The following is a 27,777-nucleotide window of genomic DNA, read 5'->3' as shown; positions in this document are numbered from 1 at the left end:
CCTTGCAACTTGGGGCTGGATGAGGAGCTCTGGATCTGCAATTTCACAGAGTGGAGTCATTGCATTTGTGCTGATCAGTTCAGTTCAGTTCAGTCAGTCAGTCGTGTCCGACTGTTTGTGACCCCATGAATCGCAGCACGCCAGGCCTCCCTGTCCATCACCAACTCCCGGAGTTCACTCAGACTCACGTCCATTGAGTCAGTGATGCCATCCAGCCATCTCATCCTCTGTCGTCCCCTTCTCCTCCTGCCCCCCAAAAATCCCTCCCAGCATCAGAGTCTTTTCCAATGAGTCAACTCTTCGCATGAAGTGGCCAAAGTACTGGAGTTTCTCAGCTTTAGCATCATTCCTTCCAAAGAAATCCCAGGGCTGATCAGTTATTAAAAACAATACCACTTATTGAGAAGTTTACTCCTTAGGCAACATTCTAATTACTTCAGGTACATTCTCTCATTGACTTTTCATGACAAACTTGAATGTTAATCAGTATTATCCTCATTTAGAAGAACAAAATCTGGGGAATTGTCATCAGAATTCTTGGCGCTCTATGGGCCCATTCTTTTCTGTTTATCTAGAGACAGTATGTTCAATGGCTAATAATATGGGCTCTTAAGCCTGGAACATGGTCCCTTCCCCCCATTATTCTTCACTGTGTGACTTGTTTTATTACCTCTGTACCCCTCAGTTTCCCCATCTCTAATCTGGTTTTAATAATCAGAGCTAAGATAACATTGTGTTGGAGACTGAGTCAGTTAATATTCATAAAGTACCTGCAAATAGTGTGTATTCCATATTCCTTGCGTTGTTGTGATTATTATTTTGCACAAATTTTTTAAAAGACTTGGGATTTTGGTAAAAATTAACATAAATGCCAGGCAAGTACCGCCTTGGAGAACAAAATGAAGTAGGGAAACTGCTAAATGAATTCTGCCAAGAGAATGCACTGGTCATTGCAAACACCCTTTTTCAACAACACAAGAGACGACTTTACACATGGCCATCACCAAAGGGTCAATACCAAAATCAAATTGCTTACATTCTTTGTAGGCCAAGATGGAGAAGCTGCATACAGTCAGCAAAAACAAGATCTGGAGCTGACTATGGCTCAGGTCCTCAGCTTCTTTTAGCAAAATTCAGGCTTAAACTAAAGAAAGGGGGGAAACCACTAGGCCAGGCAGGTATGACTTAAATCAAATCCCCTATGAATATGCAGAGGAGGTAATGAATGGATTCAAGGGATTAGATCTAGGTAAAAGTGTGCCTGAAGAACTATGGACAGAGGTCCGTAACATTGTACAGGAGGCAGTGAACAAAACCATCCCAAAGAAACAGGAAAGCAAGAAGGCAAAGTGGTTTCTGAAGGAGGGGAGGCTTTCGCTCAGTTGTGTCCAACTCTTTGCGACCCCATGGATTGTAGCCCACCAGACTCCTCTGTCCATGGGATTCTCCAGGCAAGAGTACTGGAGTGGGTTGCCATTTCCTTTTTCAGGGGATCTTCCAGACCCAGGGATTGAACCGGAGTCTCCTGCAATGTAGGCAGACGCTTTACCTTTTTGAGCCACCAGGAAAGTCCCGAAGAAAGAAGAGAAGTGAAAAGCAAGGGAGAAAAGGAAAGGTACCTCCAACTAAACGTAGAGTTCCAAAGAATAGCAAGGAGAGACAAGAAGGCCTTCTTCAATGAACAGTGCATAAAACTTGAATAAAACAACAGAAGGGGAAAGACTAGAGATGTCTTCAGGAAAATTGGAAATTTCAAGCGACTATTTCTCTCAAAGATGGGCACATTAAAGGACAGAAATAGTAGAGACCTAGTAGATGCTGAAGAGATAAAGAAAAGATGAAAAGAATACATGGAAGAACTGTACAAAAAAGATCTTAATGAACCAGATTACTATGATGGTGTGGTCAGTTACCCAGAGCCAGACATTCTGCAGTGTGAAGTCAAGTGGAACTTAGGAAGCATTGCTGTTAATAAAGCTAGTGGATGTGATGGGATTCCAGTAGAGCTATAGGAAACACTAAAGAATGATGCCATTAAGGTGTTACATTCAGTATGTCAGCAAATCTGGAAGACCCAGCAGTGGCCACAGTACTGGTAAAGGTCAATCTCACCCCAATTCCCAAGAAGGGTAGTACTAAACAATGTTCTAACCATAAGACAATGCACTCATCTCCCATGCTAGTGAGTTCATGCTTAAAATTTTTCATTCTAGGCTTAAGCACTATGTGAGCCAAGAACTTCTAGATGTCCAAGCTAGGTTTAGAAAAACAGAGGAACCAGAGATCAAATTGCCAACATTCACTGGATCATAGAGAAAGCAAGGGAATTCCAGAAAAAAACATCTATCTCGGTTTCATGGACTACAATAAAGCCTTTAACTGTGTGTATCATAACAAACTCTGGAAAGTTCTTAAAGAGATAGGAATACCAGACCATCTTACCTGTCTCCTAAGAAACCTGTATGCAGGTCAAAAAGCAGCAGTTAGAACCCTGTATGGAACAACTAATTGGTTCCATATTGAGAAAGTCATGCAACAGGGCTGTCTGCTGTCATCCTGTTTGTTTTACCTATACGCTGAGCACATCATGACAAATGCCTGGATGAGTTACAAGCTGGAATCAAGATAGGTGGGAGAAACGTCAACAACCACAGATATGCGGATGATACCACTCTAACAGCAGAAAGTGAAGAGGAACTAAAGAGCCTCTTGATGAGGCTGAAGGAGGAGAGTGAAAGATCTGGCTTAAGACTAAAAAAACCAAAACAAACAAAACAAAACAAAACTAAGATCATGACATCCTCCCCCATTACTGCATGGCAAATAGAAAGGAAAAAATTGGAAGTAGTAACAGATTTCCTTTTCATGGGCTCTAAAATCACTGCAGATGGTGACTGCATCCATGAAACCAGAAGACGGTTGCTTCTTGGCATTAAAGCTATAACAAACCTAAGCAGTGTGTTGAAAACCCAAGACATTACTCTGCCGACAGAGGTTCAGAGGTCTTCCCAGTGGTCATGTATGGTTGAGAAAGCTGGACAGTAAAGAAGGCAGAATGCCAGAGAATTGATGCCTTCAACCTGTGGTGCTAGAGAAGACTCCTAAAAGTCCCCTGGACAACAAGGAGATCAAACCAGTCAATCTTAAGGGAAATCAACCCTGAATACTCAATGGAAGAGCTGATGCTGAAGCTGAAGCTCCAGTATTTTGGTTACCTGGTGTAAACAGCCAGCTCATTGGAAAAGTCCTAATGCTAGGAAAGACTGAGGGCAGAAGGAGAAGAGGACATCAGAGGATGAGATGGCTGGATGGCATCACCAATGCAAAGGACATGAACGTGGGCAAACTTCAGTCGATTGTGAAGGACAGGGAAGCCTGGCATGCTGTAGTCCATGGAGTGGCAAAGAGTCAGACACAACTGGGTGACTGAACAACTGTAAATGCATGCCTTTTTGTCACTTAGTAATATCATTTGCCTTTATTCATAAAGTATATTTTATTGGTTAAATACATTACTACACATTTTTGACATTTTTCTCTAATCAGTTACTCTTTTTTTTAATAATATCAGTAAGAAATACTATTGATCCTTGTATATTGATCTCAAGTTTGTTGAGATTCTGAGTCTAAATTCTATTTTAGTTCTGGTTGATTTTTAAAAGCCAAAAACCTTGAAGTCATCTTTGACACCTGTTTTTCTCTCACACCCACACCATCTCTGTCAGGTCTTCAGGATATTCACAGCCTGGAGTCATTCTTTACATCCTCCTCCCTGCATGCTCAAGCCACTGCTCCCCATAGCAGGATGATGCCCAAGCATTTCCAGTTTCTGTGTTTATAAAGTCTGTTCTTTTTTGTTCTTTTTTTTAATTTATTATTATTTTTTTTTACTTTACAATATTGTATTGGTTTTGCCATACATCAACATGCATTAAGGGATTTGTTGTGAACTAAGCAGATAACACCATCCTTATGGCAGAAAGTGAAGAGGAACTAAAAAGCCTCTTGATGAAAGTCAAAGAGGAGAGTGAAAAAGTTGGCTTAAAGCTCAACATTCAGTAAACGAAGATCATGACATCTGGTCCCATCACTTTATGGGAAATAGATGGGGAAACAGTGTCAGACTTTGTTTTTGGGGGGCTCCAAAATCACTGCAGATGGTGATTGCAGCCATGAAATTAAAAGACGCCTACTCCTTGGAAGGAAAGTTATGACCAAGGTCCGTCTATTCAAGGCTATGGTTTTTCCAGTGGTCATGTATGGATGTGAGAGCTGGACTGTGAAGAAGGCTGAGCACCAAAGAATTGATGCTTTTGAACTGTGGTGTTGGAGAAGACTCTTGAGAGTCCCTTGAACTGCAAGGATATCCAACCAGTCCATCCTAAAGGAGATCAGTCCTGGGTGTTCATTGGAAGAACTTATGCTGAGGCTGAAACTCTAATACTTTGGCCACCTCATGCGAAGAGTTGACTCATTGAAAAAGACCCTGATGCTGGGAGGGATGGAGGGCAGGAGGAGAAGGGGATGACAGAGGATGAGATGGCTGGATGGCATCACTGACTCAATGGACATGAGTTTGAGTGAACTCTGGGTGTTGGTGATGGATAAGGAGGCATGGCATGCTGTGATTCATGGGGTCGCAAAGAGTTGGACACGACTGAGCGACTAAACTGAACTGAACTTAAGCATCATCTTGGGGGCTTCTCCAGTGGCTCAGCGGTCAATAATCCACCTGCAGTGCAGGAGATGTGGTTTCAACCCCTGGGTCGGGAAGATTCCCTGGAAGAGAATATGGCAATCTACTCCAGTAGTCTTGCCTGGAGAAACCCACAGACAGAGAAGCCTAATGGATTACAGTCCTAAAGGTCTCAAGGAGTAAGACACAATTGAGCGACTGAGCACCAAGGATAATTTTTTCCTCTGTTTCTGTTATGTTTATTTGCTTTCCTGTCATTAAAGTAGCTAGATCTTTCCTCCAAAATACTGAAAAGCAATAGACTGGCCAGTCCTGCCTTTGTTCTAACTTTAATGAGAATGAATTTGGTTTTATTTAATGTACTATTTGCAGTTAATTTATGTTATCCAGTTTTACCATGATTTAAATATTTCCTGCACTTCACAGTTGACTCTGTTTTTATCTATTTGATTTATTATGTTTTTCAACATTTATTAATATGAGCATATAGTTTTTCTCCTTTGAATATTCTAAAAGTTATTCTTATATTAATCCTCAAGTTTATGAACTAAATTCATACTCTGTTAAGAAGTATTATATCTTTTAATCCACTGTTCAATGATATTTGATTAAATTTTATTTAGAATTTTTGCATTTCCCTCAATTTATGAATGAAATTGATCTTCATTTTTCATGTTTTATATTGGCATTTCAAAAAACTTGGACATAATACTTTTTCCCATTTATTATAAATGTTTATTTTTTCCAGTTTAATTGAGATGTAATTAATATGTAATACTGTGTATGTTTAAGACCTACAGCATGTTCATTTGATATACTTGTATGTTGCAATATGGTTACCACTATGGGTTGGTTAACAGCCCCTTACTGTCAGATCACTCTACTTCTTTTCTGTGGTGAGAACATTTAAGATCCACTCTTAGCAACTTCCAAGTATATGATACAGTATTGTTAACTCTATTCATAAAATTTAGGCTAGCTTTTTTTAAATTAATTGAGTGAATATCTACCTTAAAAAATTTTTTTTACAATTTCTTGTATAAAATTGAAATTATCATTCCTTTAAAATCAAATAGAACTCTTCTATAAACTTCATGCAATTGCATCTTTTTTATTGATAAACATTTGACAGTCTTTTCACTTTCTTCTGGTGTTATTAGTCTGTTCACTTTTTCTAGTTTTTTTAGTCAAGCTTTATAATTTGTTTTCCTAGTAAGGCATCCATGTCATTTAGCCTTTCAGATTTAACTGGTATAGTGTTACCTAAAGCATATTTGCAGATGTGAAATCCATTTTTATCTGTGATTTTATCATTCCTGTGTATGTAAATTGTTGACCCTTCTGTATCTTTCCATTTTCTTATCTCTCTCTCTCCCTCCCTGCCCCTTTCTGAGAACCAGCTCTTTTATTCTGATTTTATTTCTGAATCCTAATTTTATATTTGAATATATCTTTTATAGTTTTGTCTTTACCTGTTTTCATCTTATACTCTTTTTTTTTTTAATTTTTCTCTCTTTATGGACTGAATTTATGGCTTATATATTTGCAGTATTTTTACATAGTAATAATTTAAAATTATTCACTTCCTACTGTGTGCAGTCCACCATGTACATGTACAACATCCCCATTTTTACATATAGAACTCTTGCATTTTCCTGAGAATTACTCCATTTTATGTTGTCCTCTCTCTGAAATGTTCTCCTTTGTTTGACACACTGTGTAGGTTTAAAATTCTCCTTAAAGAATTTTGAGTGCTTAGAAATAAACATCCCTGAGTCAGTTAACATAAATATCCATAGCTAGGTATGCCCAAATTCTCAAGTTGACTGATCAATTCAATTTGAATAATCCTTGATGTTTCCCCATCACCAACTCCGGGAGTTGGTGATGGACAGGGAGGCCTGGTGTGCTGTGATTCATGGGGTCTCAGAGTCGGACAAGACTGAGCGACTGAACTGAACTGATGTTTCTCCAGCCACTGAACGAAATCATGTGGCCAATCTGAACAAAGGCACGTGAATTCTACACCATTAGCTCTCAAAATAGAGCAAGTATAGTTAAGTAGACATATTTTAAATATAATAGGCTGTATGACTTGCCTCTTGAGAGCATGGGATCTGAAGCTCAACTATCGAAACTGAAGCCTTTGTTCTACACTTAGTTGCTCTGTGGCTTTGCCCAGGTACTTAGCTTTTCCATATTTTATAATCTATAAAATGGCCACAATGACAGTATCAACCTTTTATGATTTTTGTGAAGATTAAATGAGTTAATATATAGAGACCAATGTATATGTGTATGATGTATAATTATTAAAACATATTTTCATTATAAAGTAAAGCATGGATGTGTCCAAATGGGGATTTAAAGCTTTTACTCTGGGTCTGGGTTGTCTTCTGTTAAGCTGAAGTGTAAGCCAGTGAGCACTGTTGGGTAATTGTCGTCTTATTAATTTTATTGCCTTTCTCAACAAGCCCAGGCTCCCGTTGACACATGCAGAGCAAGGCCTTGTTAAGATGCATGTTTACTTGTTGGCAGAGTTTCATGCCACCTTCAGGTCTGATCATTCTCAGGGCAGATTTAATTGACAGGGTTTTAGTTAATATGAACTAGAAATAGCCTGTCTTGTAAAGGTTGGTTTATTTTTGTGGAAGGAAGGTGGGTGTCAAACAGTTGTGTTTACAAGTGAATTTATTTCTTTGGTTTACTCCTCAGCAACCCTCCTATCTTCGCAGTTTTTAAATTCCCACATGAGAAAGAAAATTTTGTCTACAATACCAGACTTGTTTGTTAAACATAAAAGGACATAAATCCTCCCTGGGTCCCCAGGGGTATGATAGAGAAAGGGAGTGATCATTATAAACCACTTAGCGCTATGTGCTCTGTATCATGTTTCCTTGAGAAAGTGATGTTCGATTGGCCCTTAATGTAGGTTTAGTAAATCCCTTAAATACTGATGTGAGCAATAGTGCACATTGGAAATTAATACCTGAGAGTGTATTATAGGGATTACCATGTCTCCAGAAAAGTCACCTGGGCATGTGTAGATTTCTGAACCTGAGATGATTCTGCTTTGTAATTTTACATTTATGGGTCAAACGTTGTTCGTTTTTCTTTTCTTCTGTTCATTTGGCTGAGGTCCACAGATAATCTTTATCATTGTTTTCTCTTTTCCTTTTCTTCTTAATGTTTTGAACTGTGCTGCATTGTTATCAGCCAACCAGCTTATGCAATGAAGCCATATTCCAAACATGGCATTCTATAAGAAAAAAGAATTATTTCAAATTATTGTGGAAGACAATTGGATTGACTGCATTAGTCCTTTTCCAACCATCAGATCAGATCAGATCAGTCGCTCAGTCGTGTCCGACTCTTTGCGACCCCATGAATCACAGCACGCCAGGCCTCCCTGTCTAATCACCAACTCCCGGAGTTCACTGAGACTCACGTCCATCGAGTCAGTGATGCCATCCAGCTATCTCATCCTCTGTCGTCCCCTTCTCCTCTTGCCCCCAATCCCTCCCAGCATCAGAGTCTTTTCCAATGAGTCAACTCTTCACATGAGGTGGCCAAAATACAACCATACTCATAAACAACTTGGAGAAAAATACGGAATCAAGTGGCAATATTTTTTTTTGTTTGTTTTGTTTTTCTGTTTTGAAAAAACCATGAGACATGGGGATGCATCCCAGGTAGATTTTCACTGGCTCTGTTTTAGATGATTTGACTATAATTTAAATTTTTAAAATGCTGTTTTTAGCAAGAGAATTTACTGTTTTGTCTCGTACAATTAGTGGTAGAATATTTGGATGAAATTTATAGTTATGTTGTCATAGATTCCACTTTTGAAAAAAAAACCTAAAATGCCTAATCTACCATGAAACAATTTGTAGCAAAACTTTTAAGTTCTACTATTTTTAAGGCAAAGAACATAGCATTTTTTAGATGTTCATCTCATTTAACTTCATGGAATGCAAAACTATGTAGAGCTTTAAAACACAGTGATAAATGTATGCCTCAGACTTGTATGAGCTTGTGAGAATGAATTGCCAGCTATCTCACTGCAAATCCAGAAATTGTTATAAAGATTAGGGCTATGTGTTTTTTTGAATGACATCTAATTCAGTAAAAAGTCTTCATGAAACAAGTAATAATGTACTTGTCAGTCTTCTCTTATTTGCAGGACAGTAGTTTTTGTACAAGTTAGGTAAGATAAAGTTTAAGACTTATTTGTTCCTTAATACATGCTTAACATTTATAATCTAAATATTTCCTAGTGTGGTTAAAAACTCTTTTTACATACTTTTAAAAGGCTTACTTAACAGATTAACACATATAATGTCGTGGTTTTTTTTTTTTTTTGGCTGTGCCACATGGCATTCTCTGAGCAGGAATCCGACCCCTATCCCTGCAGTGGAAACACAGAGTCCTAACCACTCAGCCATTGGGGAAGTCCAGTGGTGTTTCTTTTTTAACAGAAATCAAAAGGAAATTATGTACAGCAAAATAGTTATGTGAGTTGTTAATTTTAAGTTCCTTATAAATGCTATTCTTATCTCTTGAGATGTTTCTTTTAGAAAGTGTTAGTTGCTCAGTGGCATCTGACTCTCTGCAGCCCCATGGACTGTAACCTGCCAGGCTCCTCTGTCCTTGGAATTCTCCAGATAAGAATACTGGAGTGGGTAGCCATCCCCTTCTCTAGGGGATCTTCCAAATGTTGCAGGCAGATTCTTTACCATCTGAGCCATCAGGGAAGTTGCCTTAGAAAGACAGTTATTTTAAAAATGGCTGGAAGAGGGATAATTCAGAAGGTTTGATTAACATACTACTATATATAGTTAATCATCAAGGACCTACTGTATAACATAGGAAACTTTACTCACCATCTTGTAATAACCTATCATGGAAAAGAATCTGAAAAACAATAGATCTATATGTATAACTGAACCATTGTCCTGTACACCTGCAATTTACACAGCATTGTAAGCCAACTATATGCTGATAAAAGCTAAATAATTTTCTTAAAAAAAGATCTGAAGTAGTGTTTTGATCTTATGCGTTCATTCACCCAACCAGCTGACTGAAAATGACTTCATAATTGCCAGGTCCCGGGAGAGCTTCTTAGTTTTCACCCTCTTTGGTCCTCTTTGGCGTAGATGATTTGCCCACTTCTGCTTGGATGGACCCTGTCCCTCCCTTTTCTCTTGGTTCTGTGTCATTTGTCACAGTGGTTTTCCTGCTGCTTCCCTGAAGGCTCCTTTTCAGGCTCTTTTTTGTTAAAAGTTCTTCCTTCCTGCCCCACCCTTGAGATGCTGTGGTTTCCTGGCATCCTCAGATGTACTGGGATCCTGTGTCTATATTGCTCCCTCACTGAAACTTCCAATAGCTGCCCTGTAGGCTGCAAACTCAGGTGCCCGTGTGGGCAAGTGATGGAAATCAGTGAAGATCTGGGTACTAAAAAAAAAAAACCACCATAGAGACTAGACAGGGTTTTTTAAAGAAACTAAACAGGGGTTTTTAAAAACTGGAAAGAGCATGTTCCCTGGCCTAGCCTCCATTTCCATGAAGGAGTAAAGGCCATCCTGACCTCAGGTAGTGAACAATCTATGTGCCTGACACACAGGTGCTGGGTGAGGCTGTGAGTGAGAGAAAGGCCTCTCCTCTCCTGGAGTGGATGCCAGTTCTGCAGACCTGAGCCCACAAGGAGCCACACCAGGGCAAAGAATACTTAGTATGACCAGATGTTCAAGTTTGTTTTAAGAAAGCCTGAAATTCAGTTTTTTCTGTGAAATTCAACTTTTTCCAAATTGTGATTTACAGGCAGGAAAAGCCAACTATTTTAGGATTTCATGTATATGTGGAATCTTTTAAAAAAACAAAAAAAGATATAAATGAGCTTATTTCCAAAATGGAAATAGACTCACAGACATAGAGAACAGAATTATGGTTACCAAAGGGAAAAGAGTAGGGGTGGGAAGGGGCAGGAAGGGGTGATGGGAGATAAGTCAGGAGGTTAGGATGAACATACACACGACTGTGCATAAAACCCATAAACCACAAGGACTGACGTTAGAGCACAAGGAACTCTACTCACTATATTGTAATAATATATAATGGAAAAGAATCTGAATATATATATATATATATATATATATATATATAGAACTGAATCACTTTTCAAGTACACTTGAAACTATTAAGTTATAAATTAACTATATTTGAATTAAAAATGAAAAAATACAGGTAGTGCCTAAAAGATTAATTAATTAAATGTTGACCTAAATATTTTAAAGCAACATAGAACCTCTTTAAACTGTGCTTCCCTGCTTTCAACACTGGTCTAAAAAATAACATTCTCACATTCGACCCTGGAATCCCAAGGTGGCCTCACCTGCACCTGTCCTCCCAGCTTGAGCTCTATCCTCTGCTCACAGACAACCAGCCAGGCCCTGGGGTTCTTCTGTTACATCCTCAGGATTGTGCTTCTTGCTAGAATGCCTTCCCCCACCTCTTCCCCCCAGCAGCCCAGATGCTCCCTTGTAAGCCGACCCTAATCTCACCGTGTAGGGTTTCCCTCACCCTGCCAGCATTCCACAGTGTTTCCTACGCACTCTCATTAGAGCACCCGCCAGGGTTTAATGGACCCTGAGCCCACAGGAGCTGTGGTTTCATATTTGCACCCTGAGAATCTAGCCAAGCACTTTGTACCAAGTCCATGCTTCACAAATACTCACAGAATGATTGACCAGCCTGAAACCAGCTCTCTGCAAACTAGTCCTGATGGTGACGTCTATCAGCTAGTTTCCCTCCCAAGCACAGAGCAAACATACTCTGTGAATAGCAGCTTTGTTCCACATGGAAACGATCTTGATATAAACATAACTCTTTGATTTAAAATGCTGGTTATCAACTTTTGTACCAGATATGTCTGAAATAACCACCCAGTCTGTTTTACCCCCGTCTTCCTCCCCTGTGCTCCACTTATTGTTCCCACCACACACTTAGAGCAGGCTCCTGGGATGGTTGTCCTGAGGAGGCTTATGCATTTGTAATTTATATCCCGGACTTGTCATGTGATAGAGCAGAAGTACTCTCTTCCTTTGGTATTTGAGTTCTTCTCATTTATGCTTTCAAACTCTCAGGGTTATAGGTATGGAGTAGGGGCAATATGTGCTGGTAGGGATGTGCGGCAAACTGTTAACTGGCAGCTGTATAGCACAACGCTTTCAGCACTGCTCAGGAACTGTTCCATTTCCCTTTTCTCAAAACATCCCTGTGAGTCAGGTTGCACTATCCTAATTTAAGGACAAGAAAAATTAGGTTGGAACAGGTATAGTTTCCATTAGAGAGTTCTGGCTAATTATTTAGAATAGGATTTATAATTGGTTTGTTATGCACTTTGTCCTTTTTCAACATTTTTTTCTTCTGTAAATTATATACTGTGCAAAATATATTAATTTTCGTTGTCTGGTATATACTGGTTTTAGACTTTCTAAAAAAAATCTACCAATAGTTTTCATCCACGCCAGACCTCCCTTAAGAAAAATTTGGCAATGTCCTAAGAATTCTGAAATGCAGTTCATAACAGTGATCCTCTATTTATATATGCAGTTGTTTAAAAATAGATATAAAGGCCTACATGCTATGTAAAGTTGACATAACAGCAGTAATTTATATTAAAATAATGCATTTAAGTACATAGATACACATGCCTAATTGCATGAAAATGAAGTAGTCAGATGTTTGTATCTTTTAAGTAACAGACTCATTGTGTATACGATAGCTATGGTAATAGACTAAATGGATATGTCTAATTGTTTTCATCATGACGCAGAGTATAAGTCATGCTCCTGTTAGTGGTTTGATTCTCTAGAATAGTAATTCTTGTTCCAAAACATAGACACTTCGTTCAACTTATTTGATAGTTGAAGGTCTAGAAAAGTGGGTTTAAACTAAACCTTTGAAACATATTTGCATTTATATGTGAGACAGTATTATGTTGCAGACTCAGATGGACAATAGCAAGAATGTTGCTTATGTGAATGTCCAGTGAACTGTTTGAAAGGCCTGGAGGGTGTGGAGTGAATACCCGTTTTTCTGGACTGTCCTGTGTTGGGTGTCCAGGGACCTTGCCCTCCTCATCCACCATCACTGAGACAACCTAAAATGCCTCTACACATTTCTGGAACATTCTATAAGGCAACTCTGCCCTCCATGAGTACCACTGAACGAAACCTTCAAACCCAAGGTAACAGTGGTTAGAAAAGTATTAGCCATTCACTGCTTAGGTTTAAGATGCCATGTGTAATGCAGTGTAAACTAGAACCACAAGAGAATTGAATCCTTTCTTCAAGAGTTTTACAGCCTAGCCAACTAGATGTATCACGTGCATATATGTAGTTAAATGTTGAAAATATGTGTTTGACAGAAAGAGAAAGACATCTGTGAGGTGAGGACACATAAAGGCCTCACAGAGGCAGTGTAGTACGGAGTGGGATTTGGAGAATATGTATATAATGAAGAGGCTCTAGAAAAGCTTGGACACAGATGAGGATAGGGAGCAAGGAATCTGACCAGGTGAAGGAGTTACTGCCGGAAAGTGTTGGACAATAATCATGGAAATTAAGAGTAGAGCAAAACTGCCATATCCAAATGGAAATTAAACTGAATAATTCATAAATAGTCAGATATGGTTGCTACATACAAAATGTCTAAGTTTGACGTGGCTGTTTAGTGAATTTGGAGTTCCTTACCAACAAGACTGGAGGGCTTAGAATAGAAGACTCATATTTCTTTAATTGAGAATGCTGTTTCAGTTGTGTCTCATCTTTGGCATATTTTATTCTATTTACACAGTTAAATTTGAGATGAACTCACTCCCTTGAATTCTTAAAATAACAGATCATGGTTTTATGTCTCTTTTCTCCTGGTCTCTTGCAGGTATGATTTTGTAGAGGTTGAAGAACCAAGTGATGGAACCATTTTAGGGCGCTGGTGTGGGTCTGGCAGTGTGCCAGGAAAGCAGATTTCTAAAGGAAATCAAATCAGGATCAGATTTGTATCTGATGAGTATTTTCCCTCGGAGCCCGGGTTCTGCATCCACTACAACATTGTCATGCCAGTAAGTACCACTTAGAGATGCCCCTATGTATGCATTTCAGACTTGGTTATTTCTTTTTCCCCTCTTAAACATGAGATTAAGGAAAACCAAGAACCAAAAACTGTCTCTGGCTTGATGTTTTCTCATAAGTGTCTCTATAGTTATCACAAATAACTTGTGTGTTGTCACTTTAAATCTTTAGTGTCTGTATTGCCTTAAGAGTTAGTGGTTTTATGTGGTTTTATTTTTTCTCCCCCATTAACATGACATTGTTCTTTCTATTCCTTTCCATACCCACCAAAAGTTGATTTTTTTAAGTGGGTCCCTTACAAATACGTCCATGACATTTTTCATCTTTTTTTTTTGGAAAATGGCCTGGCATGCTGCAATTCATGGGGTCGCAAAGAGTCGGACACGACTGAGTGACTGAACTGAACTGAACTGAACTGAAACTCCCTATTGGAGAAGGAAATGGCAACCCACTCCAGTGTTCTTGCCTGGAGAATCCCAGGGACGGCAGAGCCTGGTGGGCTGCCGTCTATGGGGTCGCATAGAGTCAGACACGACTGAAGCGACTTAGCAGAAGCAGCAGTAGCAAACTCCCTAGTGGCTCAATAGTAAAGAACCCGCCTGCCAATCCAGGAGATGCGGTTTCAATCCCTGGGTTCGAAAGATCTCCTGAAGAGGGAAATGGGAACCCACTCCAGTGTTCTTGCCTGGGAAATCCCCATACACAGAGGAGCCTGGTGGGCTACAGCCCATGGGCACACAAAAGAGTCACACACAACTTAGCAACTGAACAACAACAAAACATGTTAAATATTCTTTTCAAATCAATGTTTTAGTAAAATATATTTTTAAAAGCAGTAATCTGAATTTTCCTACTTATCTTAATGTTTATCCTGCTTAAATAATATTTATGTCCTTGGTGCCCCAAAAAGAAAGTTTCAAAATTCTTACAGGAATTTAAGAAATCTATTTTCTCTGATTATAATTGTTACTCTCTTTTCATTTGTGTCACAATTTCTTGTACCCTTTATTTTATGTATTATTGTAAACATTTGTATCTATTTATTGCACTATAACAAAAGTATTGAAATCATTTTGGCTATTTTTATCCCATTCTACTTATAATAGCAATTCAGAAGTACAAATGTGATGTCCCTTAGTATACTACTCAAATATGATCACTATCACCACTTAAAACAGTATAAAATTGATACCATTAATGGTTTTGACAGATTTAGCAAATCATTGCACACTGGGAGCACAGTATGGTGTGAATTACATGCATTAGTTAATATGTATATCCTAACTGTTTATAAAAGAATATACCTAGCACACTAGCAATTCATGAGGTAATTTAGAAAATATGGAATCAATATTTTGCTTAATATATTTGTATTATAACATTAAACAGAAGTTTCCCTTTTTGATTACACACACTCAGTTCTGGAAATACTATTTAAGCCACTGATTAAATTGTGAAATTAAGTGTTATTTGAGATACATCTGAAAAGAAATAACAAAATTTAAATTAAAGCTGGAAAATGAAAATTTTATTTATTTAGTAACAGTATTGTTTATTGTGTGCAATTTAAGATAAGGGAGATATTTCTAAAATATATGTTATGAATTTTATATGGTGACTTTTGATCAATCTCCTTATATAGATTATTTAAGATACCTTTATCTTAAATATACATTAGCTTTAATAAAATTTAATAATTTCATCTAGAAAAGTGTTAATGGTAGACAAAGATGAACTAATTTAAAAACGCATTGATACTGTGATTATTAGCTTGAATGAAGCCACTAGGAATTTATCATCCTTTCACAGTACTCTGCTTCACAGAATTTGTGAGTTAATATTTGTTTTAAGTCTAAAATAGCCTTGGAAGCCATGGCTACACTTTCACAAAGTTATGCAGTCCATATTTTCAGTTTGGGTTTTAGCACAGCTAATGTTCTTATATATTTAAATATGAACAATCAAATTTTGCTATAAAACACTATGATAGATCTTGAATCATATAGATTTGATTTACCCCAAACCTGTAACAAAAATAAACTTGAAACTGAGAAGTTATTTGTATTTTAAATTAGCTAGCATCTTCATATTATGTTGATAGCAACCTATTATCATCCCGCAGAATAAGACATGAAAGTGAAAACATATGTATGCCAACACCAAGGGTTGTCTTTTTCTGATTCTGTGGTCTCGTGAGTTTTCTGGTTGTGTAGCCCATGCAGTTATGTGGAGGAAATTAAATATATAAAGACAAAAACAGGAAATGTACAAGGCCTCGTTTAGTCCCAGCCCCGTTACAGTTTTTCAGTAAGTGGTTGAGCATTGAGTTGACCATGCAACACAGTCACCTGAGCTTAACTTGTAACAGCAGGTTCACTGACACTTGTGTTTCTATATGTAAGTGTATGTCAGATACCTGACCCTGGAGATGAGATAAAGACATATAGAAGATCTGCTGTAAGTACCACCCATCCTCTGGACCAGAAAGGGTCTTTCCCCCTGAATTTGACTCGTTACCAGAGATTCACTGTGACTAACACCAGGAACTTCATCTGCAAGATTCTAGGTGGAAAGGGTGTCAATCACTGATCGCATCATCAAAATTAAACTCAGTGCATTTTTAGATCATTATTGAAATAGCTGGATGAATTGTAAATATGGACTTTGGGGGCTGGGGGTTGACAAACTCCTGGGCTCTGTTGAGCCCTGTCTTTCTTTGTATCTAAGTTGCCCAGTGATGGCTGCCTAGGAAAAACAGCACAGGAGCCCTTATTCTAGTTTGCTTTCTGCTTAGAAAGCCAGCAAGCTAGGGACAGAGAAATGAGAGAACAGGACAGTGGTTCCTGCATTGCCTTATGTGATGTGGTGATTTCAATCTTGCCAGATTGCTCTCTGGAGTGATCATTGGTACATGAATTGTACTGCGTCACGAGCTTTCTTTCAGGGTTAAGTTTACTCTGACAGTTTATCTGCCATTCCTTCATTTGTCCTTTGTCCTAATTGCATGCACCCATCTTTCTTCCCATGCAGCCACACCCATTCTGCTCTCAATAACTGCCTGAAGTTGCTAGGTGAAAATTTGACAAGTAATTTTGCTTTGCAGCCTCACGGAGTGTTTTGAATTATCACCATGCATCGCTCACGGCACCCCTCCCTGCCTGTCCCTCTGCCCCCTTGCATCCCTGCCAACAGGACAGCATCCATCAATCTTATCTGTGTATCAGTGAAGGAAAGCCTCAGGGGGAAAGATTGCCTTTTGGAGCATAGGCTTTAAAGTTCTGTGGCATTTGCTCAGGGGCAAGTGCTCCTCTGAACCCCTGGATCATCACTCATACTTTTTTTTTTCTTCCTTTTTTAGCCAGAGATGAACTTCATAATTAGCTCCCCCAGCTCCCCAGAGGCCATAGTCCCACCGACTGCAAACTCATCAGTGCAAGGTAGAGCCAAGGGGCCACTGGCCTGATGGCTTCTCGGTTTTGTACTGAAGACGATATTCAGCACAGGTCCCGAGTGGGCTCTGAACTTCATGCCTTGAGGTTTGTCGCTGTGCAGCTGCTCAGTGGTACCTCATCCTGCATTGCTCCTGGAGGGTATCTGAACCCCATGGAGCTGCCTCATTTACTGTATATTGCACAGTAGTAATGACTCATAAACCAGAAAACTGAACAAGCGAGTAATGACACCACATATTCTCCTTGGCCTGGTGTATTATGTTCTATTGCCAAGGACCATGATGCTTACCCTCTTTAAAGAATGGAATTGGCATCTTCTTTTTTGGTTGGAGACTAGACACCCAAGTAGTTAAATTAGTGCCTACTTATGATGTCATGTGCATTGATGTACATAGTCATCTTTCCTGCTTTTTAATAATTATCTGAATGAATATTTTGCATCTTTTCATACATAGAAAAACTGTTGAGTATAATAGCACTTTTCTGGGATAATTATAAAGAAAGTTTATTTTAATGTCTTTTGTATTTACAAATAAGACTGAACTCTGCAGTCCTTTTTTTGGGAGCTTGAATGAATATTTGATTCTAGTCAGCCTTTAAAATTCCATGGCTCTGATCACCATACATCTTAGCAGGAGAGTTTTAATGCATTAGTTAAAATTCTCAGAAGCAGTTTTTGTCTCATGTGTTTCCATTAACAATTGTGCGTACCTTTGTAAGATGATTCACCCACTCTTTTTCACTCCACTAGTGAATGAGAGCATATAGTGAAACAAGGGATCCCTTACTAGTGTGAACAAAGTGATGCTGGTCTGAGTCTCCCACTTTGTAGGCAGATTTTTTACCATCTGAGCCACCAGGGGAGTCCTTAGTATATTTTACATATATTGTATATAGATATTCTTTCCTTTGAAATATTAAACTTCTAATACCTTTTTCTTGATTCCCAGGTACCTTAGACTAAGACATAAATAAAATTCATCTTCCCATTTTGCTCTTTCAAGTAGATATAATAGACTAAGTGTTAGTTTAGGGAAAAACTTAGCATAAGATATATACCTGGAATTGTATGGCTAATTGTTAAGAGCTTAAAAAGTACTAACAGATTGACTATACACATTAAAAATTTTAGAATTTTCATGCAGTTTTCAAGAATTATTTGTGGAAATGTATATTCTCCAGTCATGCTCCATTAATAAGTAATGGAAAAGAAAACCAGGGCAAAGGATATATATTCAGCTTTCCAATGGTGCATAAGGAGTTAATAATGTCTTTGATTTTTGTTTCCTTTATGCTAGAAGAGAGGGAAAAAAGGCCCGGTAGATTAGCAGTGAGAGATTGTTTGGGAAGAAATGAAGCAAAACTGAAATAAAACAGTGCAAGCTTGTTTCTGTTTGGAGGCCACACACATTGAGAGCCAGTGCACATTTCAGATCTCTTAGAAAGAAAAGAAAATTTCTTGTTTAATTTCGGAGGAATTTATAATAGAGTATGTATGTTTTACTTTGTGTACTGTAGTATAAGCACCATTATTTTAAAATGTTAAACCTACAAAGGCTGAAAAATAACACCTTTTTTCATATCAAAAACTTTGTGAAAAGTTTTATTTTTTAAAAAATCTTGGCCTTCGTGTAAAATATGTATCATATTTTTTGTTAACCAAGAAACAGTATTTATTTTTAAAATATGTATTTGTTGGGCAGTTACATCACAAAACCATACCTTTTTTTGAAACAAAATGCACAAATCCAGAGCTGAATATTTTTAATGGTTTTATTTATATAGAGAGCTATTCTTCTTGAGGATAATATTACTTGTAATCCATACTTTTTTAATGGTTCTGAGTTTTGAGGACTCTTTTTCTCCAATCTGGTTAGTATTTTGAAGGGTGATTAAACTACTGCTGTTTTCTTTCAAAATGGTTTTACTGAATATTATGTTTTAAAGAGTTTTAACCTAAGCATTCTAATCAGAAGTGATAACAGTATTTTCAACAGTTTATTTGCTCTCCTTTTCAATTTAATGACTGGATCAGTTTAGATCAAAAAAATAGATATTAGAGCTGCTACCATACCACTTGACTCCATATAATTTTTCAAATTATTTATTTATTTATTTGGCCATTGGGTCTTAGTTGTGGCACACGGGTTCCTCACTGCATCCTGCAGGATCTTTTGTTGTGGCACACACACTCTCGTTGTGGCTCACAGGCTTAGGCTTAATAGTTGTGGCACCTGGGTTTAGTCGCCCCATGGCACACGGGATCTTAGTTCCTTGACCAGTTATCAAACCCACGTCTCCTGCATTGCAAGATGGATTCTTAACCACTGGACCACCTGGGAAGTCCCTTTGACTCCATATATTTTGATCTTCTTTCCTTTATTGTCTGAAAATAAAGGAAAGGAGGAGGAGGGTGGAATATGAATGAATTGAAGCCTCCTTTAATGCAATCCCATGCAACTCATCTTCCTTTAAGTTGCTTCCAAATTTGTTTCATTATTAGTATGATTTTAATTTTAATTGTCTTAAATTACCAAAGGTTATTGTTTAATCTTTTTACATTTTTATTGAAATACAGTAGATTTACAGTGTTGTGGTAATTTCTTCTGTACAGCAGAGTGATTCAGTTATACATATTTGTATAGATATAGATATATTCTTTTCTTATGTAATCTTTTCCATTATGGTTTATCACAGTATATTGAACCTAGTTCCCTGTGTTACTTTTTCTTTTTTAATATGTATAACTGGAACCTGTTGGATATCACACATGTTTTATTCTTACTAGTAAAATTATACCCAGAGATGAATGTATGTGAGAGAATGAGTGTAAGTATGACAACCACTTGCAACCCAATGTGTGCTCTCCTGACCCAATGAGCTTTCCTGTGAAGTACGTGTGGGAAGTGAAGGGGCGATGGGTTGGGAGCAGAGGGTGTGTGGTTTCCACCGGGCGGGCTCAGAGGATACTTGAGGCCTGAGGGGCCATTGAGGAATGCATGACTGATCACCAAAGGAGTTATTAATTATGCAGGATGAGGGGTACAGAGCCACTCAGTGAATATTGGCCTCGGGGGCAAGAAAGGAGGAAGGAGATGTTTTCCACCCCTTCTGGATATGCCGGTAGGTTTATCACTATTATGATCTTGTCAAGAAGAGGCTTACCTGAAAGCCAGATTTGCTTTTATGTTGTTCAGTTTAAGAAAAATTCCAGCTAACTCTCAAACAAGGCATCAGATTCATTGGTTCACTTTCTCAGGGGAAGGAAAAAAATAAATAAATAACAGTATCGTAACCCAAGTCCCATAGGAGAGAAAATGTCAAAATGTATTCAAGATTTTTAAGAATCATAAATCTTCATAACAAACTGCATTGCATTCCTATGTTATTATATTAAACTGATGTGAACAAATAAAAATTTAGGTTTAAACCTTTTAAAATTAAATTTTATTTACCTTAAGAGAGAATTAAGAGAAAAATGTGTTCTTAGAATTTTTTTTGTAGCAAAGAATGCAAGAAGTATTTTAAGTATAATATGTCTACACTAGAGTCTGAAACACATTGGAATGATTTGATTTTTATTAAAATATACAACTTACTTGTATATTTATGCAGGGAGTCTTGAGGTGACAGTGTTTTTTTGCATCAAAGAAATTATACAATTGCTGCAGAGACTAAACTCTTACTTGGCTAAGAGCTGTTAAATATATTTTTCCACCCACCCTCCAACCCTTGGACACAGAGCTCCCTTTCACGTGAAGAGTATGGGCTGTCTTCCATTTCTGCTGATGTTTTTTGTTCCAGTTAATTCCGAGCTATCTAAGAAACAATCTCACAGATAGAATGATTTGTAGTTGGAAAGAAAAAGGCAGTTGCTAAAACTGCAGAAACGGTAAAAGGCAGGCAGATCATTTTAAGTTAATATACCCAAGTGGGTTATAAATTAGAATTTAGACTAATTGAAAGTTTGGAGTTTGATTCATATTTTCACATCAAAAGCCACAAAGATTTAAAAGCTTAGGGTCAACACAGCAACCTAAATCCAATGGAGAGAACTGCTCTCTAGAAGTAAGTTTGTCACCATTTAAAATGACAAAATAGATATGTTTTCTTCAATATCCCCATCCATGTTCCTGATAATTTTTTTTCTTTTAGCATGTATTGAAGAATATGTGATGAGATATTTTGTTATGAGAAAATTCATAGATGTATATGGTATTGCCCTGTGTCTCTTAAGAGCCTCTCTTGCTTTGGAGAAGAAATATATACTGTACAATATTTGTACAATACATGTACAAAATATACCTGTACAAGTATTTGTGTGTGTCAGTATGTCCTATAAGGAGCTGGAAAGATTTTGAGAAGGAAGAGAGGCCACTGTTGAGAGCAGAGGATATCACAACTCTTAAAGATAACCAAACAAACCAGCAAACAAACAAAAACCTGGGAATTATCTAGCATTAATTTGATAGCAACTATATAATAAATATCTCTGAAGAACTTATTAAAAATGTATATTATCAGATATCAGAGTTTATGATTCTCTTTTTCTGGAGAAAAAGAAAATTATCTGCATTTTTATCAAATGTGCTTAGAGATTCTGATCCAAGACGATCTCACACTGAATTAGGGGGAAGAATATGCTCTAAACCACAAACTGAGCAGGATACAGAGAGTTTTACTACAAGATGTTGGGGAAATACTGTTTTATATTCAAACAAGCATGAATATTTTATGGGTAGACTGGAGACTCTGCTTGCATATTTTATAGCTAACATGCCCATGTGTTCTCTATTTTTCAGGATTTCAAAAAAGAGTGAGATTTTCCCTTAGAATTAGATGGATATATTTCAATTTTTTTTTCAAATTATTCCAGTGAGAATTTTTTTTTTATGATTTCAGCTTGTAGTACTTGCTTTTATTGTACCAACTTTTTCTGAGCTTCCGATTAAAACCCATCAAGTTTGTCAACTGTCAGTGTCTGTTAGGCCTGGAGCTACGATGCATGACCACCTGCCATCTTTTCTGGGTTAACACTAGCTTGTCTGATAATTTGCAGATGACGAAGGCCCAGCACCAAGGCACCGTTCCAGACTACATATTTTGTTCTCGGGTGTGATGAGGGTGATGAGACACTGTCAGTTAAACAAGACTGTCCCAACCATCAAGAAACATTCTTCCATTCTTCCTGTACACTTTGACATGCAATCTTAATTTTGTCAGAGTTACAGTTGCTTATCTTTAAAAAGCAGCTCTTCTTGGGCTAGTTACACACTTGGCAGTTCCCATGCCCCTTTTCCCTACCCAACTATTGTCCTTTGGAGGCAGGCACTTCTGGTTCTTTTAAGTCAGCAGCTTCCAACCTTTTTGGCACCAGGGCCCAATTTCATGGAAAACAGTTTTTTTGCACAGACTGTGGAGTGGGGGATGGTTTCAGGATGATTCAAGCACATCATATTGTATTTATTTATTTATTTTCGGCTGTGCTGAGTCTTCCTTGCTACTTGCAGGCTTTCTCAAGTTGCAGAGAGTGGTCGCTCTTCTCTAGTTGCAGTGTGCAGGCTCCTCATTGCAGTGGTTTCTCTTGTTGCAGAGCACGGGCTCTAGGCATGTGTACTTCCATAGTTGTAGCACTCAGGCTTAGTCCCTCCATGGCATGTGGGATCGTCCCAGACCAGGAATTGAACCTGTGTCCCCTGCATTGGCAGGCAATTCTTATCCACTGCACCAGCGGGGAAGTCCCAAGCACATTACATTTACTGCGCACTTTATTTCTGTTATTATTAGATCAGCTCCACTTCAGATCATCAGGCATTAGATCCTGGTTTTAAGTGATGCTCTTAGAATTGACCTTCAGGTCACCGGCTTTTGTTGCTACTTCTTGCTTCTTTGGTTTTAAGAACTGTTTGTGAGCGTCCTTGACTTCATGTTCTAAAGGTGAGGCCTGCACACTCTTTCACCCTCCTGCTTCCACACCTGTGGACACCTCCCGTCCCCTCCCCCGCACCCCCCTACCCTCTGTTGGATCCTAACTATATTCAGATCCAGATGCATTGTGTACATCACGGCAGCCACGCAATCATTTCTCACAGCTAAGCCATGAAGTATGCTGTGACAGCGTCTCCTTTCTTGCCCTCTGTTTTGTTTTGTTTTCCTTAGAGTTATATCGGTTGGGGACTTGCTTATCTTTCTATATATTTATCACTGATTCATCCCCAAATCATTCCTCAAATCATGTGAATCTGCTTTCTGTGTGGTCAGATGCATTAAGTTTCCTAATAAATTCATCTTCCAGAAGAAATCCCTGCAGGAACAGTCGGTCTGCTTCTCTGTGGGCTGGCTGCCCTTTACCTGCTGCCCAGCCATCATCCTTGGGGCTTTGCCTCCACCACTGTCCTGAGCATTCCCTTTGCTGTTGTCTTGAATTAGATCCCTTGTTTGCCGGATCTTTTGTCTTCCTCTCTTTTACTTTACTTCCTTATTTGGGAAGGGAGCAAAAGCCCCATGAATTTACTGAGAAAAAAGGAGTATCATAGAGAAAGTTTTTGTGATCTTGCATAACTGAGAATGCCTTGATTTAACCCTCCAACTTGAATTCTTGGCTCAGACTAGAATCTGAGTTGACCACTTTGAAGCTGACTGGACATTCTGTGCATGTGATGGGCTTGCTGACAAAGGTGTTTACTGTCTTGTGAGCTGGCAGGGTCAGTTCCTTGAAAACCCCCAGATTCCCCTTGTCTCTTCTCTAAGGAGTCCTGGCTGCCAGTTCTCTGGACTCAGAGCTGAGTCACAGCATTAGGTATAAAGGTTTATATTCAACCTCCTCCTCACCGCACATTCAGAAAAACACTGCTGCTCCCTTTTCTGCTTGGGTTCCTCAAGCCATAAATCCTTGTGTTAATCATGCTCAGGGAACAAATTCAAGCTGGGTTAAATCCCTCTTCCAGCCCTGAAGTAGTTTTGGGGTGTCTGATGTTCAACGATCTCCAACCCGTCCCCCCCTTTGCAGCCTCCCGTCATTACCACAGCCGTTAAGTACCTGACACCACCCGACCCCAGAGCTTTTGGGTGATTCTTTCGTGTCAGTGAGGTGGCTTCTGGGCCTTTCCTCCTGCAGGTCCACCAATGCAACAACTACACATCCAACTGCCCATAGATTTCAAGTGTTATCTCATTAGGCTCCTTTCCTTTTTTGTTTTTTGGTTTTTTTTTTACCTTAAAGGTTTATGCATTTAAAAATACCTTTAGAATTGCAGAGCTACACTCACTATAGTTTCATTTTTTTCTTTTATTCCTATAGTAATTTCTTACTAAAGACTGAGTTATCCAGTTAAAAAAACATTCAGAAAGTCTGCACAATATTGAAGACACAGTGCATGCAGGGTGTGGTGCTCTGTAATTGGTTTTTAGGAACTGTTACTAAGTCAAGGCTTTCCCTGGTGGCTCAGATGGTAAAGAAACTGCCTGCAATGCAGGAGACCCAGGTTTGATCTCTGGGTCAGGAAGAACCCTTGGAGAAAGGAATTGCTACCCATACCAGCATCCTCAAGTGTGTGGCCCCATTGCACAGTGATGCCAATCAAACCAAAACTTCAGAGTTTGGAGCAGAGAAAGGTATATTGCAGGGCCAAGAAAGGAGATGGGTGACTAGTTGTCCCACAAACCCCAAACTCCTCAAAGGGTTTCAGGAAAGCATTTTAAAGGCCAATTGAGTTAGGGGCGTGGTTGGTTGTTGCACACTTCTTGGTTTTAAAATCCTTTGTGCTTGCAGCTGTCCATCTTAGGTCAGGTCACAGTGTTCTTATAAACCTCCAACAAGATGAATGTTATTCTCTGATCTGCAACTTTTTATCTCTAAATGGATGAAAAGCATTATACCTTTAAAAGTCAGAGTCTTGAGAACAGGCTACCCTGTCTATTTCCGGCTATAGGCAACATTCTTAACTTGTAGCAAGAGCAATAGAATATAAATATTAAGGTAAAAGAAATGTAGAATGACTGCTACCCTCCCAGCCCAGATAAATAAGCCACTGTAGAGGTTGCTTTGCATGATTATGCTAATATTTTGTTTAGTTTTTTAAAGTTGCAGAGGCAGAGAGGACTTGATGAGCTAGTTAACATTTCCTGAACTATGTTTCAGGATTAATATCCTGTCTAGAAGTAATGGCAACCCACTCCAGTACTCTTGCCTGGTGAATCCCTTGGATAGAGGAGGCTGGTGAGCTACAGTCTGTGGGGTCTCAGAGTCTGACATGACTGAGGGACTGATACACACATAGTAGTAAGCACTAGGATTCCAACCATGATTCATTCTTTATACCTGTCAGTCATACCAAACAACTTGTATATGATCGACACATTTGAGAAAATGCTATCCTTAAAAACATTCCTCAAATATTCATTCATTTGAGTAGTGCTATTCATGTATTTGAATGCTTCAAACATTAAGACTAGAGCTTTTACATTTTTACCTATTCCTTTAACTAACATATGTTATTCCTTTAATAACATATTTGTCATTTATTTAAGATTACTCTAAAACCACATGAACCTGATTTTGTGTATTATATATTTTTTCTTCCTCTGACAGTCTTAGAACAAAACTAAAAGGTCAGTATGATTAGTGTTATGATATTTTTTTAATTGACATATAGTTGATGTACAATGTCATGTTAGTTTCAGGTGAACAGCAAAGTGATTCAGTTATACATGTGTGTATGTAATGTGTGTGTTCTTTTTAAAATTCTTTTTCTTTTCCCTTATAGGCTCTTACAAAATATCTAGTATAGTTCCTTGTGGAGGGAGAAGTTAATTTTTGAAAAGTCAAGTATATTTTAAATATATTTTGGAAAGAGATTGCTTAACAATGTCAGCTTGGAAATAGTTGAATAAGGCAGAAGAGAATGAATATTAATTGAATGCTTGATGGGCACATTTTTGTTTTTGACATACCTTTTGTTGGCTGTGCTGGGTCTTTGTGGCTGCATGGGCTTTTCACTAATTGTGGCAAGTGGCGGGTACGATGCATGGGCTTCTCATTGCAGTGGATTGTCCTGTTGTGAAGCACAGGCTATAGGGGGGCATGGGCTTCAGTAGTTGAGGCATGTGGGCTTGGTAATTTCTGCTCACTGACTCTAGAGCCCAGGCTCAACACTTGTGGTGCAGTTGTTCCATGGTATGTGGGATCATCCCAGATCAGGGACTGAACCCATGTCTCCTGCATTGGCAGGTGTATTCTTTCCCACTAAGCCAGCAGAGAAGCCCTTGATGGACATTTTTATATCATTTAACCCCCATAATTCATTTAAACCATCATTTTTAGATTATGACTCAGTGAAGTGAGGATATTTAAATAGACATCCTGGAATGTGAAGTCAAGTGGGCCTTAGAAAGCATCACTACGAACAAAGCTAGTGGAGGTAATAGAATTCCAGTTGAGCTATTTCAAATCCTGAAAGATGATGCTGTGAAAGTGCTGCACTCAATATGCCAGCAAATTTGGAAAACTCAGCAGTGGCCACAGGACTGGAAAAGGTCAGTTTTCATTCCAAGCCCAAAGAAAAGCAATGCCAAAGAATGCTCAAACTACTGCACAATTGCACTCATCTCACACGCTAGTAAAGTAATGCTCAAAATTCTCCAAGCCAGGCTTCAGCAAAACGTGAACTGTGAACCTGCAGATGTTCAGCTGGTTTTAGGAACGGCAGAGGAACCAGAGATCAAATTGCCAACATCTGCTGGATCATGGAAAAAGCAAGAGAGTTCCAGAAAAACATCTATTTCTGCTTTATTGACTATGCCAAAGCCTTTGACTGTGTGGATTGCAATAAACTGTGGAAGATTCTGAAAGAGATGGGAATACCAGACCACCTGACCTGCCTCTTGAGAAACCTATATGCACGTCAGGAAGCAACAGTTAGAACTGGACATGGAACAACAGACTGGTTCCAAATAGGAAAAGGAGTACGTCAAGGCTGTATACTGTCACCCTGCTTATTTAACTTATATGCAGAGTACATTATGAGAAACGCTGGGCTGGAAGAAGCACAAGCTGGAATCAAGATTGCTGGGAGAACTATCAATAACCTCAGATATGCAGATGACACCACCCTTATGGCAGAAAGTGAAGAGGAACTAAAGAGCCTCTTGATGAAAGTGAAAGAGGAGAGAAAAAGTTGGCTTAAAGCTCAACATTCAGAAAACGGAGATCATGGCATCTGGTCCCATCACTTCATGGGAAATAGATGGGGAAACAGTGGAAAAAGTGTCAGACTTTATTTTTCTGGGCTCCAAAATCACTACAGATGGTGACTGAAGCCATGAAATTAAAAGACGCTTACTCCTTGGAAGGAAAGTTATGACCAACCTAGATAACATATTCAAAAGCAGAGACATTACTTTGCCAACAAAGGTCCGTCTAGTCAAGGCTATGGTTTTTCCTGTGGTCATGTATGGATGTGAGAGTTGGACTGTGAAGAAAGCTGAGCGCCGAAGAAGT

The 27,777-nt window shown here is 38.6% G+C and overlaps 1 protein-coding gene across 4 annotated transcripts in view; it reads left to right on the top strand.

The window, feature by feature from the left end:
- Window positions 1–27,777, top strand: part of PDGFC (platelet derived growth factor C) — a 259,717-nt gene that overhangs the window by 183,895 nt on the left and 48,045 nt on the right. For all 4 annotated transcript variants that reach the window (XM_025267962.3, XM_006078211.4, XM_006078210.4 and 1 more), the window contains one exon: window positions 13,637–13,817. In XM_025267962.3, coding sequence (XP_025123747.1) covers window positions 13,637–13,817 — 181 coding nt within the window. The remainder of the gene's footprint in view (window positions 1–13,636; window positions 13,818–27,777) is intronic.

Source organism: Bubalus bubalis, chromosome 17 (genome assembly GCF_019923935.1).
Source record: "Bubalus bubalis isolate 160015118507 breed Murrah chromosome 17, NDDB_SH_1, whole genome shotgun sequence".
NCBI classification, from domain to species: Eukaryota; Metazoa; Chordata; class Mammalia; order Artiodactyla; family Bovidae; genus Bubalus; species Bubalus bubalis.
This window is presented reverse-complemented; position numbering and strand designations above follow the sequence as displayed.